The sequence below is a fragment of the Danio aesculapii genome, chromosome 17, assembly GCF_903798145.1.
Source record: "Danio aesculapii chromosome 17, fDanAes4.1, whole genome shotgun sequence".
Classification (NCBI taxonomy): Eukaryota; Metazoa; Chordata; class Actinopteri; order Cypriniformes; family Danionidae; genus Danio; species Danio aesculapii.
In genome coordinates this window covers 27,105,490-27,123,804 of record NC_079451.1, presented here as the reverse complement: position 1 = coordinate 27,123,804, position 18,315 = coordinate 27,105,490, and the positions used below count along the sequence as shown (strand labels likewise).

Genomic DNA, 18,315 nt, shown 5'->3' with positions numbered 1-18,315 from the left:
CCTAGAGATGGGTTGCAGCTAGAAGGGCATCCGCTGTGTAAAACATGTGCTGGATAAGTTGGCGGTTCATTCTGCTGTGGCGACCCCAGATTGGTAAAGGGACTAAGCTGAAAAGAAAATGAATGAATGAGTAACCAGACACTGCTATTTGCTGAAGGATGTGCAGCTGTTCTGCTGTGATATTTGTTTGGAAGCATTTTCTTAAATTATATAATGACAAAGGAATAAACAATGACAGTGGTGTTCGTAAAATGTATGTGTAATTTAATATTACCAACTCAGTATTTACTAATGTATGTTTTTTATTTCTATGAGTTTGTGTGTTTTAGTCAAGAACCTTTTTTATAATTATGCTGTTTTGTAGTTAGATGTTTTAGGTTACTTGTCTGGTTGGGTAAGTAAACATTTCCTTTGATTGTCGCTTAAAAAAATACTTGTTGCATACCAAAATGCATGTTGAAAAATGTACAAAAAAATATATGTAACATTTTCTGTAAAAATGGCATCTGTATTTAGCAGAATTTTACCATTAAAATACAGCAAATTTTTTTTTATTATTATTATTATTATATTTTTTACAATTTTATTAGTCACACATCAGGAAATGCATTTCAAGAGTTTACACTTAGCTGATGATTGATTATAAAGCTTTGCTCATAAGCTCATAAATACCCCCCCCCCCCACACACACACATGAACTCCACACAGAAATGTCAACTTGCCGGGTTGAGAATCAAACCAGAGACATTCTTGCTTTGAGGCAACAGTGCTAGCCACTGGGCCGCCGTGCTGCCCTATAGAGGAAAAAGAGGAGGAGAGGGGGTCGAACAGGGGATTCTTTAAGACGAAGATGCTAGGGTAAGATGCTTTGGTTATTTATACTAAGTTAGGAATTGTCTGATTGGTGAATCATACGTTAGCTAATGCGGGGCCAGCCGTGTCAATCATAAGCATGTGATCCTCTCGAAATTAGTTTATAAATAAACTTCACTTGAAATGTGCCTGTAAGGGTCTTGTGGTTTGTGCACTCACACATAGTGTGACGGTGTTCATGATGACCCGAGTTTGATTCCTGGCTCAAGCTCCTTTGGCAATCCTCCACCTCTGCTTGCTGCCTACACTTGTTTTCCTGTCTCAAATCCCCACTGTCCTACCACATTAAAGGTGAAAACTTGAACAAAAACTACCCTCACCTCCCAATGACCAGGTGCTATGTCTATCTCCATGCGATGTGAGGAAGACCCTATTTAGGATTAACCCACACAAGGCTGTGGGTCCTGACAACATACCTGGCCACACAGTGAAAGACTGTGCTGCACAGCCGACAGATGTCCTAACAGATATCTTCAACACCTCGCTGAGACAGGCAGTCGTCCCCACATGTCTGAAGTCCACAACAATAATACCTGTACCAAAGAAATCCCCTGTGTTCTGCCTAAATGACTACTGTCCCATCCCATATACTGATGTAACCCCACCGGTCCTACACCACCCAACCCACTCCGAGCTGGGGTCGAACCTGCAACTTTCCGCATGGCAGTCGGTTGTTTTAACAAGAGGGCTGAAGACCATGGCCTCTAGCGTCTGTCGCTAGAACACCTTTTTGGGTTTAAAGGAGTGAGGGTTACCTGCACAGCACTTTACCCCCCTTAACCCAAACCAGGCCAATTTCTGAAATTGTACCTCTACAGACGTTTCTGAAGACCACAAAATATGTCCCGGCGGCATGTTTTTCTGCAGTTTTTGTTTTCGTGAATCCACGAGAGGCTGCTGCGTATGCTTTTTGAGATCTCAAATTTCCCTCGCGAGTGCCATTCGTGCCTGCTGTTCTCGCGTAAACCCACCAGAGGCCACTGTCGACTTACTTTTTGACAGACTTTTTGACTGGCTGAGTGAATGATCGACTGACTCACCCTCACCCTTCCCTAAACCCAACCAATTTTATCGATTGACCCACCCATCTACTTTCCTAAACCCAACCAATATGTTTCAAAAGCAATCCAAAAAAAGAAAAGCCCTTGTCTGATGTTTTTTTTTTTTTACCATGTTTTCAGATTTTACCACATTCTCACCCTGCTATTTACTTGTTTGATTTATTTTTTGGATTCTGTTGTTGTCTTACCTGCTTTCTGGTACTGCTCTTCACCAGACTCGAACCCCATCATTGATGTCAACTCCTCTCTGCGTCTCAAGTCTGCCAACATACATGGCGCGCTAACGGGACAAACTGGTTGCAGCAAGAATGCCGTACATACAGAGGTAAGCGGTCAGGTAGTAAGCGTGAAAAGGAACGGCGTCACACAGCCCCGTAGCATTCGTTTAAAAAAAATGAAATGCAGCCATACGTACCTCTGGCTACATAAACGTCCAGAAACGTCTGTAGAGTTATGTTTTCAGAATGAGCCTGTGTTGCCTAAACCTCACTCTCATCCGCTTCATGGCACCAATGTAACCAGTCCTACACTACCCAACCGCTCCGAATTGGCATTAAACTGGTGACTTTCTGCATGGAGGTCAGCTGCTCTAACAAGGAGGCAACAGACCATGGCCTCTAGTGTCTGTCACTAGAACACCTTTTCGGGTTCAGAGTAGTGAGGTTTACCTGCACAGCATTTCACTAGCTGGCCTCTGTTATACTGACACCAATCATGATGAAGTGCTTTGAAATGTTAGTCATGCACAATATAAGAGCAGCCTCCCCAACACACTCGATCTGCTCCAGTTTGCATACCGTCCAAACCATTCTGTGAACGATGCAATTTCCTCTACCTTCCTCATAGAAAATAAAGACTCCCATGTTAGGATGATGTTTAGTGACTTCAGCTCAGCTTTCAACACAATAATCCCACAACAGCTCATTAATAAACTCAACCTACCTGGGCGTAACACCTCCCTCTGCAACTAGATTGTGGACTTTCTAACTGGAAGACCTTTCAAAGTGTTGGCTTTAACACCTGAAGCACTACTGCGCACAGGTGCCCCACAAGGCTGTATGTTCAGCCCGCTGCTCTTCATACTGGTGGCTCATGACTCCACTGCCAAGTTCTGCTCCAACCACGTCATCAGGTTTGCAACACAACAGTGGTGGGTCTCATCAGCAACAATGATGAAAAGCATTACAGAGAGGAAGTGGCACAGCTGGCTGAATGGTAAGGCACTAACAACCTGTCCTTCAATGTGGGAAAGCTTGACTGTGGAGAGAGCCAACAGCACTAAGTTCCTTAGGATGCACATCACAGAGAATCTCACCTGGACTACCAACACAATGTCTCTCACCAAGAAAGTACAACAATGTATTTCTCAACAGCGTATTTCCACAAAGTGTTAGAGCTCTCAATTCCAATCGCCTTACCCGCCTCTGAAATCTTATCTATAATCCTAGCTCCAAAAACCAAGCTCCCGTCTCCTTCCCACCATACCACACACACCACATAGAAACCTCAAATCAGTATGCAATTCTTAGTGTGCCTGACACAGGTGAGTGGGCCTGACAAACCACCTGTAGTAAACACACTCTTTCATCTCTCTATGCTTTAGACGCTTTCTTACAATCACTCCATATCTCTGAAAAAACTTTGCATTTTTGAGTGTCCTTCACTCAGGTAAGTGGGCTTGGCAAACCACCCGGAGAAACACTTCTCTCTTTACATGCACCGGACACTTTTCTTAAACTCCATCTTTCAAGGACTTAGTAATGTAAACAATGTTTACTTGTGAATTTAGCAAAAAATATTTTGCTCCACTTATTTCACCACTTACTTTTCAACTTCAAATACCTCTTTTGTACAACATCTTGCACAATACTGTTTCTGCTTAGCCTGTCTTAGGTTATGTGTAGTTAACTGTTTATAGTTTATGTATTGTTAGATTACCGCTCCAGTATATGTATAGGTTTAAATAATTAATTTTATATGAGCATAAAATGAAGCTGATAAAATGTATCACATAAAATGCTCTTTTATGATTATGTTTATTTATTTAGCACATTGGTCCTGCATGACATGACATTTCATTCCACTTTATGTCCACACATGTACAGAATGACAATAAAGCTCAACCTGACTTGACTTGACTTGACTTGAAAACTCCAGATACAGAAAATACAGATACAAATACAATATAAATCATTAAAGATTTTGAGAAATTTATGATACACTACTAGATTTCATGACACTACTATATTTCAAAAGCAGGCGGTGAAGAGATCAGAGTGCACAACGCTCAAACAAACACAAAAACAAAAAGAAGCATAGTTATAGCAAAATAAAAACATTAAAAAATAAAATGTCATGCTGGTGATCTGGGAAAGTCATTTCACAGGTATTCACCATATTTATTAAGAAAACCTGCTCTTAACCAGGTAACATTTTTACAGTTTATACAGCCATTTGTGGGCTACACGGTGACATAATGGGTAGCACAATCACCTCACAGCAAGAAGGTCACTGGTTCAAGCCTCGGCAGGGTCAGTTGGCATTTCTGTGGGGAGTTTGCATGTTCTCCCGTGTTCGCATGGGTTTCCTCCGGGTGCTCGTGTTTCCCCCACAAGTCCAAAGACATGCACTAAAGGTGAATTGGGTAAGCTAAATTGTCCGTATGTGTGTGAATGGAAGTGTATGGATGTTTCCCAGTGATGGGTTGCAGTTGTAAGGGCATCCACTGCGTAAAAACATATGCTGAATAAGTTGGTGGTTCATTCTGCTGTGGCAACCCGAGATTAACAAAGGGATTAAGCCGAAAAGAAAATGAATGAATGAATGATACAGCCATTTGTTTTATAGGTTTTACCTAAAATTCAACTCAACTGGCTTTTGGATACTATGCATTTTCTAAAGTTGGAAAAAAATTAAATGCTCTGGGAAAACTAATTCCTTTAAATAGTGACAATATTTTATAACTTACTTTAACTCTATTAACATCTTGCCTTCCATTTTATAGATGCACTCCTCTTCCTTTTTTAATTGATTTATTTCATAGTAATTTAATTTTTGTTTGTTTTTTAAAACTATTATCTTATACTGTTTAATTGTAAACAATTACTTTTAACATTGACAATGTATCTGAACATTTGATTGTGATTTGTTAAATGACTGCATTCAGCTGGTTGTAATTTTCTGCACACTTTTATTACACTTTCTATTTGCCTTATTATTATAATTATTTTAGTTTTTCCTTTTGTAATTTTTTATTTTTTTAATAATAAAACAACAAATAGTAACAGCAACAAAGACAATGATATTTAACAATTTTTACTGAAATATTGTTTGTTTTTTAGGAATAAAAAATTTGAACATAAAATTCAACCAAACAAAGTGGCTTTTGGGTGTGATTGTATTACACAACAAATTTGAGTGCCGAGTTAACGTCATATAAGGGAACTATGCTATTGTTGTTTTATAATGTAAAAATACTTTACAAATCTAAACATTTGGTATAGTTTTAGAAGTTTATAGCTTCTAGACTAGCTCCTAATGCTACAACACAACAAATAACTAACAATGATGAAAAAACAACAAGTTATAAAGCAGTCAAACAGAAAATCAATGTTTCTATAATCAAATATTGTATGCATGCTGCAAAGTTTCTTCAAACAACTTTCTTTGACTATTTGAGAGTTCTGTGTAAGTCCATTGTTTCAATTACTTAATTTCTTTTTTTTTGTGACCGAAATGTTGCAGAGAAGAAATGTACAGTTTTAGCACATTACAATATGTTTTGTGAAAATCCCAATAAATATATATTTATAGAACTGAAAATGTAATTGATTTTAAATGAGTGCTGACTCTAAACTTTAATTTTGAAGCCAATTATCTTAGTGCCACATTGGCACGCACCCAATATTTAACCCAACTTTGTCACCATGCGTGCTTGGAGATCAAGAGTACAAATCTTGAAGCTGATTAGATATGATTAGAGATGCTGAGAATGATTAAAGCCATTAAGATTTCTGAAGATTTGCAGCGTGTCTCATTGATAAGATAAACATCTCACTCTGAGCTTAGATAGAAGATAACTATTTTGATCATTTACGTAATGTTGCACATGAATCTACAGCTTAAAATGACTGACATCTGAATGTGACGATTGATGGATTAAATTAATGAAATCTTTAGTACCTTGCACTGGCAATAAGGTTTATTTATATTTTATTAAATGAAATTTTATCCGACTAGTCCAACTTTCTGGTTGCAGTGATAATCGAGTGGCTGAGTGGTAAAGGTCAATGACTACATGTAATGTACTACATTTGATTGCCGGTGGATCAAAAGGTCAAATCTCAATGTGTTTTCAAAGGTTGCACTCAAAATGTGAAATACTGAATATTATATAATCAGAAACTTCCGTAAATATACAAGCAACAAGCAGTGCTTTATAATCAGTTTAGCCACCATATTGCATAGTTTGGGATAAATTAGATTCAGGGTTCAAATTGCAATAGTGTATTGAGTCTTTAGTCATTACAATAAAAAAATCAAAACCAAATTTACTTTTGTGCCAAATGAGCAATTTGGTTACATAATAAATGTAGTTAATCGATAGATTATTATTAATTATTATTATTGATTCATTATTATTATTATTTATAGTTTTTTCTCTTCTTTTTTCCTTTCAGGTTTTGGTTTGTGTAATTGATGTTAAACGTTGGTGTTTATTGTGTTAAGTGTGTCATTCTTGTTCTTTACAAAGGGATTAACAAATCTTTAAACTTAAACTTAAAACCAGTGAAGTTATGACGTCTGTTAAACCACATGGAACTTCAAAAGCATGTTTTTTTAAGCAAAAGTTTTTGTCTCAGAAAGTGAACTAGATCAAAATTATTTAACCATGAAATGTATTTAATTAAAACTTAATCAGGCATAATCAGTATTTTTAAATACTAACACAGTTTATGATGTTTACTTTTTACAGAATATTATGATTTATAACTTTGTATTACCCCCAAAATAGTATTTTAATTGATACGGCAAAGTTATTTTGCTTAGAGTCCACTGAACTTTGAGCTCTTCACAATGTAACCACCAATAAACTACACTTCTGCTGTTATACTTTGTTATAAACATCTCATTTCAATTTTTAATAAACATTGTGTTCTATTATCACCATGCATGGAGATTTGGTCATTATTTTTTTAATCCTTAAACTATCCCTTTAAAAGCCATAATTCTACTCACCGAGTCTACTTGTTGTGTGCCTATATCTATGCTATAACAAGTTTGATTCATTTTAGCCAGATTTTAATTAAATTGCAGTTTTGATAGGAAACAGAATGCCCTATTTCTGAAGACGGCCTTGCTAAATGTTTAATGATGCAGCTTATATCTATAACAGATATAGGTCTTGGGGCCCTTTTTTGGATTAACATTATATTATTTTTTTATGTTAACGACCTCAGTGTTAATGTTATGAAGGAAGCCAAGATTGTTGTAGGTGTCTGGGTAATAATAACATCTGCATTGCAATTTAACTCAGGTTAACTCTGCATGTGTGTTTTAGCCTGTAGTCTAAACCTGATTGGATGATGAAATTTAAAGAAATGTCATAGTCTGCGTGAAAAAAATAAATAAATAGAATAAATGAAATAAATAAATTACAATATATATATATATATATATATATATATATATATATATATATATATATATATATATATATATATATATATATATATATATATTATTCGACAGTTATACATGAGCATAGGCTATTAGCCTAAAGAAAATTTATTGTTGAATTTTTGAACGAGGGTTTTGAACATATTCCAAACCACTGGATAAACCTAGCACAGAATGACATTACTAAAGCGACTGTTTTGATTTTCTTTGGCCATACCATTTTATTCAGATCATTAAAATGTGTTTGAAATACACCAGCAGATGGCGATGAGAGATTAAAAGCAGATTAAAAATAGGTGATTTTAGAACGGATTGCAAAAGCTTGCATCGCCATCTATTGATTTACATCGGAACACCCGCTGCTTCACTCGAGTCAATAGATGGCGCTGTTTCGCCAGACTGTGCCTGCGATAGCGGAGGATCAGTGGGGTGGAGGAGAGAGGAGAGCGCGAGGAGCCCCGGGTCCACACATCACTGGATGCGGCAGCGGCATGTGGACGACAGACTCACCGGAGACGCGCTGACCGGTCCGGGCTCTCAGTGGAGCGCATGACCCGCCGTGATGGCCGGGGGACGCAGAGGGCTAGTGGCTCCTCAGAACACTTTTCTGGAAAATATTGTCCGACGGTCTAACGGTAAGACGCACCTCCACATCCAAAACAGCGCACATACAGAAAGAGTAGTGTCGCAGATAAAAGAAAGAAGGCAAAAACTTTTCAATGAATAAATTATAGTCTTTTACATCAAAACAAAGTACTTTTACAGTATAGTTCCACAATTGGACGCCAGAAGTGAAAGGTGTTTGTTCACGAGGGAAGAAAACATGATGTATCTGCATTGATTCTGTAGTGAACACGTTTTGCTGGAACGACAGGATTTTTTTTTTTTCATTTACAGTCGTTAAACCAATAGTTGTATACTCTTGTATACTCATTTTTTATTTTAGATATAAAAAAAATCTTATTGCATAATTTGTTGTTATATCAGTTTTTGACTAATTGAATAATTATACAAATATTTAAAAAAGTGTAATGCTTTGCAGAGCCTTGAGATTTAATTCTGTTCGTAACTATTCTCTGCGTGACAGCGTGTGCTGTTCTTTTCCATTTGAGTTGTAGACTACATCCGTCCATCAGCATGCTTTGTAGGATAGAGAACAACTTTAAGTTAAATGAATATTTAATAGCAATTAATATTTAAGAGTGCTGAAAGGTTGAAAACTGGCTAAGGATCTTCACCAGCACTTCCTGAGATCAGGCTGTGTTCTTGTATCCTCTATATGGTCCTTAAAATAGAATCAAAGATCTCTTTTATTGATGTTTATCCTTCTGGACTGCTGGATTTATGCATAATTAGTCAAAATGGCTATTTAAAACAAGATGTCCACTGAACACCACATCTGCTCCATCCACTTGATGGGACTGAGCGTGTGTTCTGTCTTCAGACATACTGAAAATGTGTACTTATGTCTTATCCTCTTGGTCATAAAGGGTTGTTTGATCGTCTTAGAGAAGAAGAAGAGGATGAATTCCTCTTGCTATATGGTGTATGCATTATTTAACTGTTTTTCTGTTTTCTTTAACTTCCAGTTTGGACATTATCACATAGACACACAGGTATAAACCTCACTGAGCAGAACACATGTGCTTAAACCTCTTCCATCCCGCCATTATTCCTCTGCCTCTCTCTCTTTTTCCTCTCCCTTTCTCTCTCTCTCTCTCTTAGTTCCCTTTCGACATTTAGTCTTGTTCTATACCAATTTCTGTTAATTTACAAACTAATAAAATCAGAATTTTAATGGCAAGTTTGATCAAACTCTTTTGTGGTTTAGAGTTAACGTGGTTCAACAGTGCTGTTGATATTTTAAAGCTGCTTAGATACGGTGGAAATAACCATGCAGATGTTGCTTCTTGGTCCTCATTCAGCGCTGACAGCATTTGCTGTAAAATAACAAATGTTGGCATGGAACGTTTTTCCTCCATAGTGGTGCGTGTGAGTCCACGTGTGCGTGCTTGTTTCAGTGTGAAGTGCACTTCCCGTGTTTTTGCTCAGTAGAGGAGAACTGTGCTCTGTGGCAAATCCACCACCATGCTCTTAAATCAGTTGATCTGTTAGATCTGAGTTTTCCTTCAGTTCTGATTCTGATGCTGCCCTCCCATTTTCTGTTTGTTAGGACTTTTGCTCATCTCACATTAACCCTCCACAAGCATTAGCTGTAGAAAGATGAAATTTGTGTCTGTGTTTCCGTCATGTGCAGTTAAAGTGAAAAATGTCGGCATTCATGTTATTATGTCTGAATGAGGTGAAGGACGAATATTAAAATGAAAGTGTATTTGTGTTAATTGCATTAGCAGTGCAATTATTTTGTTTTATTCAAATTATTTTATTATATTTTATTTTAAATTGTAGCTAAAATGTGGTTCAAAAGTCTGGAATTCACAATTAAATTAAAACCAGCTAATAATCAAATAAGTTTAGCAATTTAGGCATAAAAACGAAAATTTACTTGCTATTTTCCCACCCTCAACTGGTTCCAATTCCAAAACTTTATGACTTTCATTTTTTTTCTTGAACACAAAAGAAGATGTTTTGAAGAAAGCTGAAAACCTCTTACCATTACCTTCCATAGTTGGAAAATAGCTTCTTTTGTGTTTAATAGAAGGAAGAAACTCGCAAAGCTTTAAAACAAGTAAAGTATGACAGAATTTTGGGTCAACTTTCCCTTTAAGAGCCTGTACTAGCTCAAACAAACAAATTTGTGACATTGATTGCATGAAATCCTACATTTTTTCAACGCTATTGTATGCTCATAGTGATTACAAGACTAATGAAAGTCAGGATATTTTTTACAGTCTTCGTATTACAAGGACAATATAAAGCCAATTTCTTGCTTTTAAATACATAAAAGGTCTTCACTGGCCTTCATTTGTGACTGACTAGATGTTTTTAATTCTCTTATATCGGATTACAGGTTGTATAGTGTTACGGTGAGCTTGCTCAAGCTTTGAGACACACTTTGTTAAAAGTGCTACTGGCTTACTCAGCAACCGCTAAATCACTATTGTCAGCCAATCAGCCTGATAGCCTGCTTAACACGCTAGCCACTACCACACTAACATTGACAGACATCACAGGAAAGGTTAAAGCAAGGTTACAGAGAGAGAGAGAGTCCTTTATAGAGGCCTCTGGCACAACTGAGTTTTGGGAAATTCACTCAAAAGTAAAAGTTGTCGGTATGATTCTGCACTCCAGAATGACAAAAACAGAGCCATGCAATAACTCCAGTTGTACATTTAGATGATGAAAATACTTTTTCAAGAGACTTGTGAAGATATCGAGAGTCTGAGGTTGTGTGTTTTAGCCACTTTCTCGCAGTTAATATTGTTTAAAAAAATGTTTTTAAACCTAATTAAGTTAGTGTATACCATTTAAACGTTTGGGGTCAGTAAGACTTCACTTCACTTTGTTTGTTTCATTTAAACAATCTGTTGACTTAGTAATTTTGCATCTACATGTCAACTAGCAGTCAATCGAGAGTCAGTACTGTCTCCTTAATGTCTGCTAACTCTCTGTTTTGATGTTCTCCCAACAGGCAGTCTACTAAAACTGAGTTAACCTATTCTACTAACTCTTACAGAACACAAATTCTCTAATGAGAATAATTTAACATGTAGCTAACAAAAAGTTATTTCACAGAGTGTCCATCAAACAAGTGTTAGCACACTGAAGCTGTGTCAATGCTGAAAACAACTCTGTTGCTTTATAAATTATGGAGAAATCATGATACTTTTATATTACCCATTTTATTTAGGAAGTTCAAAATAGCTGCATTTATTTAGAAATAGAAATCTTTTGTAAAATATGTGACATATTTACTGTCATCCTTGAACAATTACATTTTTTGATAGATAACAGTTTTCCTTTATTTAACAATTTCTGACTCCATACTTTTGAATGGTAGTGTAAGCAACAAACTGGTTAATTCCCAGCATAAAACATGGTAGAAATTGAACTATTTTAAATTAAAAACAGCTTATTGTTTATGTTAATTTGAAACAGAAATAACTTTAGTATTCAGGAATAAAGGGATATACAAGTGTGATCAAGCACATCTCATTTAATTGCTTACAACTGTCTTAAAGAATCGTTAAAAGCTGAGAATTTTAGCAAATAGTTATTTCTTAAGGTACATGACAATGATTTCAACTAAAAATGGAAAACGTTCTTCATTTAAATAACATTTTTTGAAATTGTCTTTATGTAAATTACTGTACAAAAGCAATATCTTATGTGCGGATGTGTTTTGTGCTTCTTTAAAAAGGGTCTCTTGCATGCATTATACAACATTTTAGTTGTTTTGGCATATCCTTGTGAATGGGGATAATTTTGACAAAGCTGTCATCCACATGTGAGTTTTTTCTGTTTTTAGCACATCATTGTCATGTACACAAACCCTTAGGCACAAGCCTATAAACCCTGACATCCACAAAGTGCAGAGAAGTGAGTTTCTTATATTTAAACCACTGTTTTCAGCCAGATCTCCCCTAAAAATATACAATATATAGATCAGAGCAGTCTGTGGGTGGTTTGTGGGCTGTTGGAGGCTGAAACTACCATATATACTTCTTTCTGTTCACCTTCACAAGTAAAAAGTCCTGTTAGGCAGAGAACTGTAAACTCTAAACTTGATCAAGATCTAAACTTTTTATTTTAGCTGCTGCATTATAATGTTAGAGTGGTTTATGCATTTCACGTACCAATATAAATGAATATAAAATGCTCAGTATTGTCATTAATACGTTGGATCATTGGCTTTTGACTGCCATGAGTGTTCACCCATCCTGCCTCATGTGACATCACCACAGCGAACGACCTCTAGCTTTCTTACCCATCACCTTGTGCCTGGTTCCTCTCACCTGCTTCCTCCCCATGCCCTCCTGTGCTCTTTCCACAGACACGAACTTTGTGTTGGGGAATGCTCAGATCGTAGACTGGCCCATCGTTTACAGCAATGATGGCTTCTGTAAGCTCTCCGGCTACCACCGCGCTGAAGTCATGCAGAAAAGCAGCACTTGCAGGTACGGGATATATCATGCATCATATTTATATTTTTTTCTGTAAAAGAGAGAAAGACAGGACAAATTTATTGGTGAATTAGAAGATAAACAGTTTAAAATATGTATTAGATAGCACACTGTACAATATAGCAGTGGTTCCCAAAGTGGAGATCGGGAGCCCTTGGGGGGTTCGTGGGTTGCTTGGTGATTTCCAAAAATCAAATTTATTTTATAAACTATTAAAATGAGCATATTTTATCCATATGCTACAGTAGATAAAAATAGTAGTTAAGATTTCTAAAACAATACACATTTTTCCCCATTGGATTGCGACCCCTGGGGTCTCATTACGTTAGATTAAAGACACAGCAATAGGGTCAGATGCAGCAGATTGATTTCATGGCACCAGGGTAAACTTTCTGACAGCTTTATGGCACTCGTATACATTAAATTTAAATACAGGCCACGATTGAACATAAAGGATGATCTCCGAGTGGCGTTCTTCAAAATTAAACAAAGAATAGACTTGGGCCTATTGGTGTGTGTTAGCCATTTTGCGTTTGCAAGGTTTGCATATTTATAGCCACCTCAGAGGATATTAAGGGATGCTAGTTAGTGTTATTGTTAATTTGTGGGTCGCAGGCTGAAAAGTTTGGGAAACCCTGCAATATAGTACTGTATTGTAGTATAGTATTGCACTTAATTAAGCATGACAATAATACAATAATACAACCCTGTATATATACCGTACAATATTGTATTACAATATGCAATGCAATACAGTGTGCAGTACAATACAACACCCTAGGCAGAGTGAAATATGAGGACGACTGCAAAATATTTAAATATTATCTACATTTCAGACTTCTTTTGAAAAAAATATCTTAATGATACATTTTCAGCAGACATTTAATTGAAGTTAAACCTAATCTTTTGAAAGAAATATTTATTTTTACAAAAAGATGCATTACATTAAACAAAAAGTAATAGCACAGACATGCATTTATTCATTTTCCTTCGGCTTAGTCCCTTAAAGTGCATCCAGAAAGTATTCATAGCGCTTCACTTTTTCCACATTTTTTATCTTACAGCCTTATTCCAAAATGGATTAAATTCATTTATTTCCTCAAATTCTACACATAATACCCCATCATGACAATGTGAAAAAAGATTCTTGGAATTGTTGCAAATTTATTAAAAATAAAAAACCTGAAAAATCACATGTACATAAGTATTCACAGCCTTTGCTCAATACTTTGTTGATGTACCTTTGGCAGCAATTACAGCCTCAAGTCTTTTTGAATATGATGCCACAAGCTTGGCACACCTGTCTTTTGGAATTTTTGCCCATTCCTCTTTGCAGTACCTCTCAAGCTCTATCAGGTTGGATGGGAAGCGACGGTGTACAGCCATTTTCAGATCTCTCCAGAGATGTTCAATAGGATTTAGTCTGGGCTCTGGCTGGGCCACTTAAGGACATTCACCAAGTTGTTGTGAAGCTACTCCATTGATATTTTAGCGGTTTGCTTTGGGTCATTGTCCTGCTGCAAGATGAACCGTCACTCCGGTCAAGAGCACTCTGAAGCAGGTTTTCATTAAGGATGTCTCTGTACATTGCTGCATTCATGTTTCCCTCTATCCTGACTAGTCTTCCAGTTCTTGCTGCTAATAAACATCCCCACAGCATGATGCTGCCACCACCATGCTTCACTGTAGAGATGGTATTAGCCTTTTAATGAGCGGTGCCTGGTTTTCTCCAAACGTAACGCCTGGCATTCACTCCTAGTTCAATTTTAGTCTCATCAGAACAGAGAATTTTGTTTCTTATGGTCTGAGAGTCCTTCAGATGCATTTTGGCAAATTCCAGGGCTTCTGTCTGGCCACTCTACCATACAGTCCTGATTAGTGGATTGCTGCACAGATAGTTGTGTGTTCAGTAAGGCTCTCATCTCTCCACAGAAGAACGCTGGAGCTCAGACAGAGTGACCATTGGGTTATTGATCACCTCCCTGACTAAGACCTTTCTTCCCTGATCACTCAGCTTAGATGGCCCGCCAGCTCAAGGAAAAGTCTCGGTGGATCTAAGCATCTTCCACCTATGGATGATGGAGACCACTGTGCTCATTGGAACTTTCAGAGCAGCAGAAATTTTTCTGAAACCTTCACAAGCCTTGACCCTCGAGACAATCCTGTCCCGGAGGTCTACAGACAATTCCTTTGTCTTCGTGCTTGGTTTGTGCTTTGACATGCACTATCAACCCTGGGACCTTATATAGACAGGTGTATGCCTTTTCAAATCATGTCCAATCAACTGAATTTACCACAGGTGAACTCCAATTAAACTGCTGTAACATCTCAAGAATGATCAGTGGAAACAGAATGTACCTGAGCTCAATTTAGAGCTTCACGGAAAAGGCTGTGAATAACGATGTACAGTTTTTTTTTCAGGTTTTTTATTTTTAATAAATTTGCAACAATTAAAAAAAAAACTTTCACATTTTTTTCACATTTTCATTATGGGGTATTGTGTGTAGTATTTTGAGGAAATAAATGAATTTAATCCTTTTTGGAATAAGACTGTAACATTCAAGAATGAGGAAAATGTGAAGCGCTATGAATACTTTACGCATGCACGGTATATAAGTGGTCACCACAGCAGAATGAACTGCCACCTATTGCACCATATGTTTTACACAGCGGATGCCCTTCCAGCCGCAACCCAGTACTGGGAAAATCATTTTTAAATATACTAACATTTTTATTATAAATTCACAATTTCTTTTACTGTATATTTGATCAAATAAATAAAGCCTTAGTGTAGCAACCCCAAAGATTATTCGAAGTAGCACAATAACAAACAAAGTCTAATTATAAACCTATTAACCTGGTTGTATTCTGATTTATACTCCTTGTGCAATTTACTATTCCTAATTACCAGTTGATGCTGATGCAAAAGATATATGGTCAGAGTAAAAGTGTCTGTGTTCTGCAGGATTGTGTTTTAATAGTTGCCAGCAAGCTTTGAACTCTGACTTTTCCCTGATATGCCAAACACAAGACAAGCTCATTAGAGCCACAGTCATATATAAGCACATTTGTATCGTTCCTTTCTTCATGCCCTTTTATCACAGTAAAGCAAAGCTGGATTTTTCAGTGATGTTTGATCATATTCACCCATCACGGGCCAACAGATCCACAAAGTAACAGGTCCATCTATTATTTTCCTTGTAAAACCTCTAGAGATCATAAAAGGGAAGGTAAAAATAAATGTTTAGGCCATTTTCTCACCCCCAGGTTATTTCGAACCTCTATGACTTTCTTTCCTATGTAGAACACAAAGGAGAAATTTAGTATTGTAACTCTTACTGAACTGAATAGTGACCTGGGGCTGTAAAGCTTCAAAAGAACTATAAAAACAGCCAATCTCACCATATGTTGTCAGTGATGCTTTTGTATGGCTTTGGAAACTTGCAGAATACCACATGATTGCTTTGAGCTATATTATAGAAATTGATTTGCGTTTGATAGAAACTGGTGACTTTTAATCTAATAAAAAAGAGAGCATGAACATTCTTCTAAAGTTCTCATTTTTGTGTGTTCCAAAATAATGCCATTTTGCCAATTGTTTTTACAATAAAATCACAGAACATCTCAAAAACAGATTGAAAATGAACTGATTTGTGATTTGTTTGTCTTTTGTCTTTCAGCTTCATGTACGGAGAGCTCACAGACAAGGACACAAGTGAAAAAGTTCGACTAACCTTCGAAAACTATGAGATGAACTCGTTTGAGATCTTGATGTACAAGAAAAACAGTGAGGATCACACACACACACACACACACACATGTGCACGTGCACACACAGGATTGGAAACAGAGCCACAGTAATCTTGGTGCATAAATCTGTTATGCTAATATCTTAATGAATATGCATAAATGTGTAAAACAGAGCCAAGATGGTTTTTACTTCTTGGTTTTTACTGGCATGCTACCTTTCAGAGATTTAGGGAATGTTAAAATGTGTGCTTCCAGGAACGCCGGTATGGTTTTTTGTGAAAATAGCCCCTATACGAAACGAACAGGAGAAGGTCGTACTCTTCCTGTGTACGTTTAGTGACATCACAGCATTCAAGCAACCAATAGAAGATGACTCCTCTAAAGGTAGGTGTATTTTAATGCAGGTAAATCCGCTCATTTGACTGTGAATGTTGAGGTTTTTGTATCTGTGTTCAGGCTGGGGGAAGTTTGCGCGTCTGACCAGGGCTTTGACCAGCAGTAGAGGGGTCCTTCAGCAACTGCAGCCCACCGTACATAAAGGAGAGAATGTACATAAACACTCGCGCCTTGCAGAGGTACGTCTCTGTGTGTGTGCATCAGACTGATACATTTCATTTTACGCCTGTGAGTGATTCTGGTGTGCGTCAGCATGTGTTTGCATCCATCTGTGTCAAAGATTACACTAACACTAGGACAGCGATCCCCTTTCACTGTGTGATTCCAGTATTCACACACTCCTCCTGTGGGGAGATTAATAAGATGTGTGGAGAGTTTTTCAGCGCTTTACAAACCAGGGTTGGAGCTTTTGGGGGGAAAAAATGCCACCAAATGCGAAGAAAACAATATAAGAATTTAAATGAGGCAGCCAAGAATGCCCCACAATGAATTAATCTGTAACATATGATACATTTTAGCACTTTCTATTCTTGGCCTAGCTAATTATATCGATATCACAGAAAAGCTGTCATGCAGTGGAGCTGCCAGATTAGTCCTGTATTAGTTACGCAATCAATGGCTACAGTAGACAATACACAGCAATATAATATGACCAAACTGTGTAGATCTGCTCAAGTCAATGATTTTTAATTAATAAGGATGGCTACTAAATGATAAAAATGCAAAATGATAAAAATTGTAATTAGTGTATTAAAATTAAATGACTCAACTCAAATGTAATGTAATGTATGTTTATATAGTGCCTTTATTGTGTATGACCCAAAAGCCCAAAGCTCTTTGCAATCATGAGGGGGTGGGGGGTGGGGGGTCTCTCCACACCCCCACCAGTGTGCAGCATTCACTTAGATGATGCGACTGCAGCCACAGGACAGCGGCACCAGTGTGCTCACCACAAACCAGCTATTGGTGTAGTCGAGAGACAGTGATAGAGACTATTCTGTGGATGGGCATGACTGGGAGGCCATGATCGGTATAGGTCGATAGAGAGAATTTGGCCAGGACACCGAGGTTACACCCCTACTCTTAATGAGAAGTGCTATGGGATTTTTAATGACCACTAAGAAGAGTCAGGACCTCGGTTTAATGTCTCATCTGAAAAAATGGTGCACACTCGCAGTATAGTGTCGCATTTAATTTACTGGGGCATTAGGACTCACACAGACCACAGTGTGAGCACCCCCTGCTGGCCTCACCAACACCACTTCCAACAGCAACCTAGTTTTCCCATGTTGTCTCCCATCCAGGTACTGACCAGGCTCAGCCCTGCTTAGCTTCAGCTAATAACTGGTTTTAGGCTGCAGGGTGATATGGCTGTGGATAAATGGTTAAATTATTTTATAAAATTTTCAGAATTTATATTAATTGGTAAAGTTTAATATAAATTTTAATATAAATTCATGTTTTAACTTCAC

At 37.3% G+C, this 18,315-nt stretch overlaps 1 protein-coding gene across 1 annotated transcript in view; it reads left to right on the top strand.

The window, feature by feature from the left end:
* Positions 1-8,101: 8,101 nt before the first annotated feature.
* LOC130244908 (potassium voltage-gated channel subfamily H member 1-like) overlaps positions 8,102-18,315 on the top strand; it is an 82,026-nt gene continuing 71,812 nt past the window's right edge. Inside the window, 5 exon segments of the mRNA XM_056477483.1 lie at positions 8,102-8,248; positions 12,568-12,691; positions 16,378-16,484; positions 16,703-16,831; positions 16,904-17,022. Coding sequence (XP_056333458.1) covers positions 8,176-8,248; positions 12,568-12,691; positions 16,378-16,484; positions 16,703-16,831; positions 16,904-17,022 — 552 coding nt within the window. The 5' untranslated portion in view covers positions 8,102-8,175.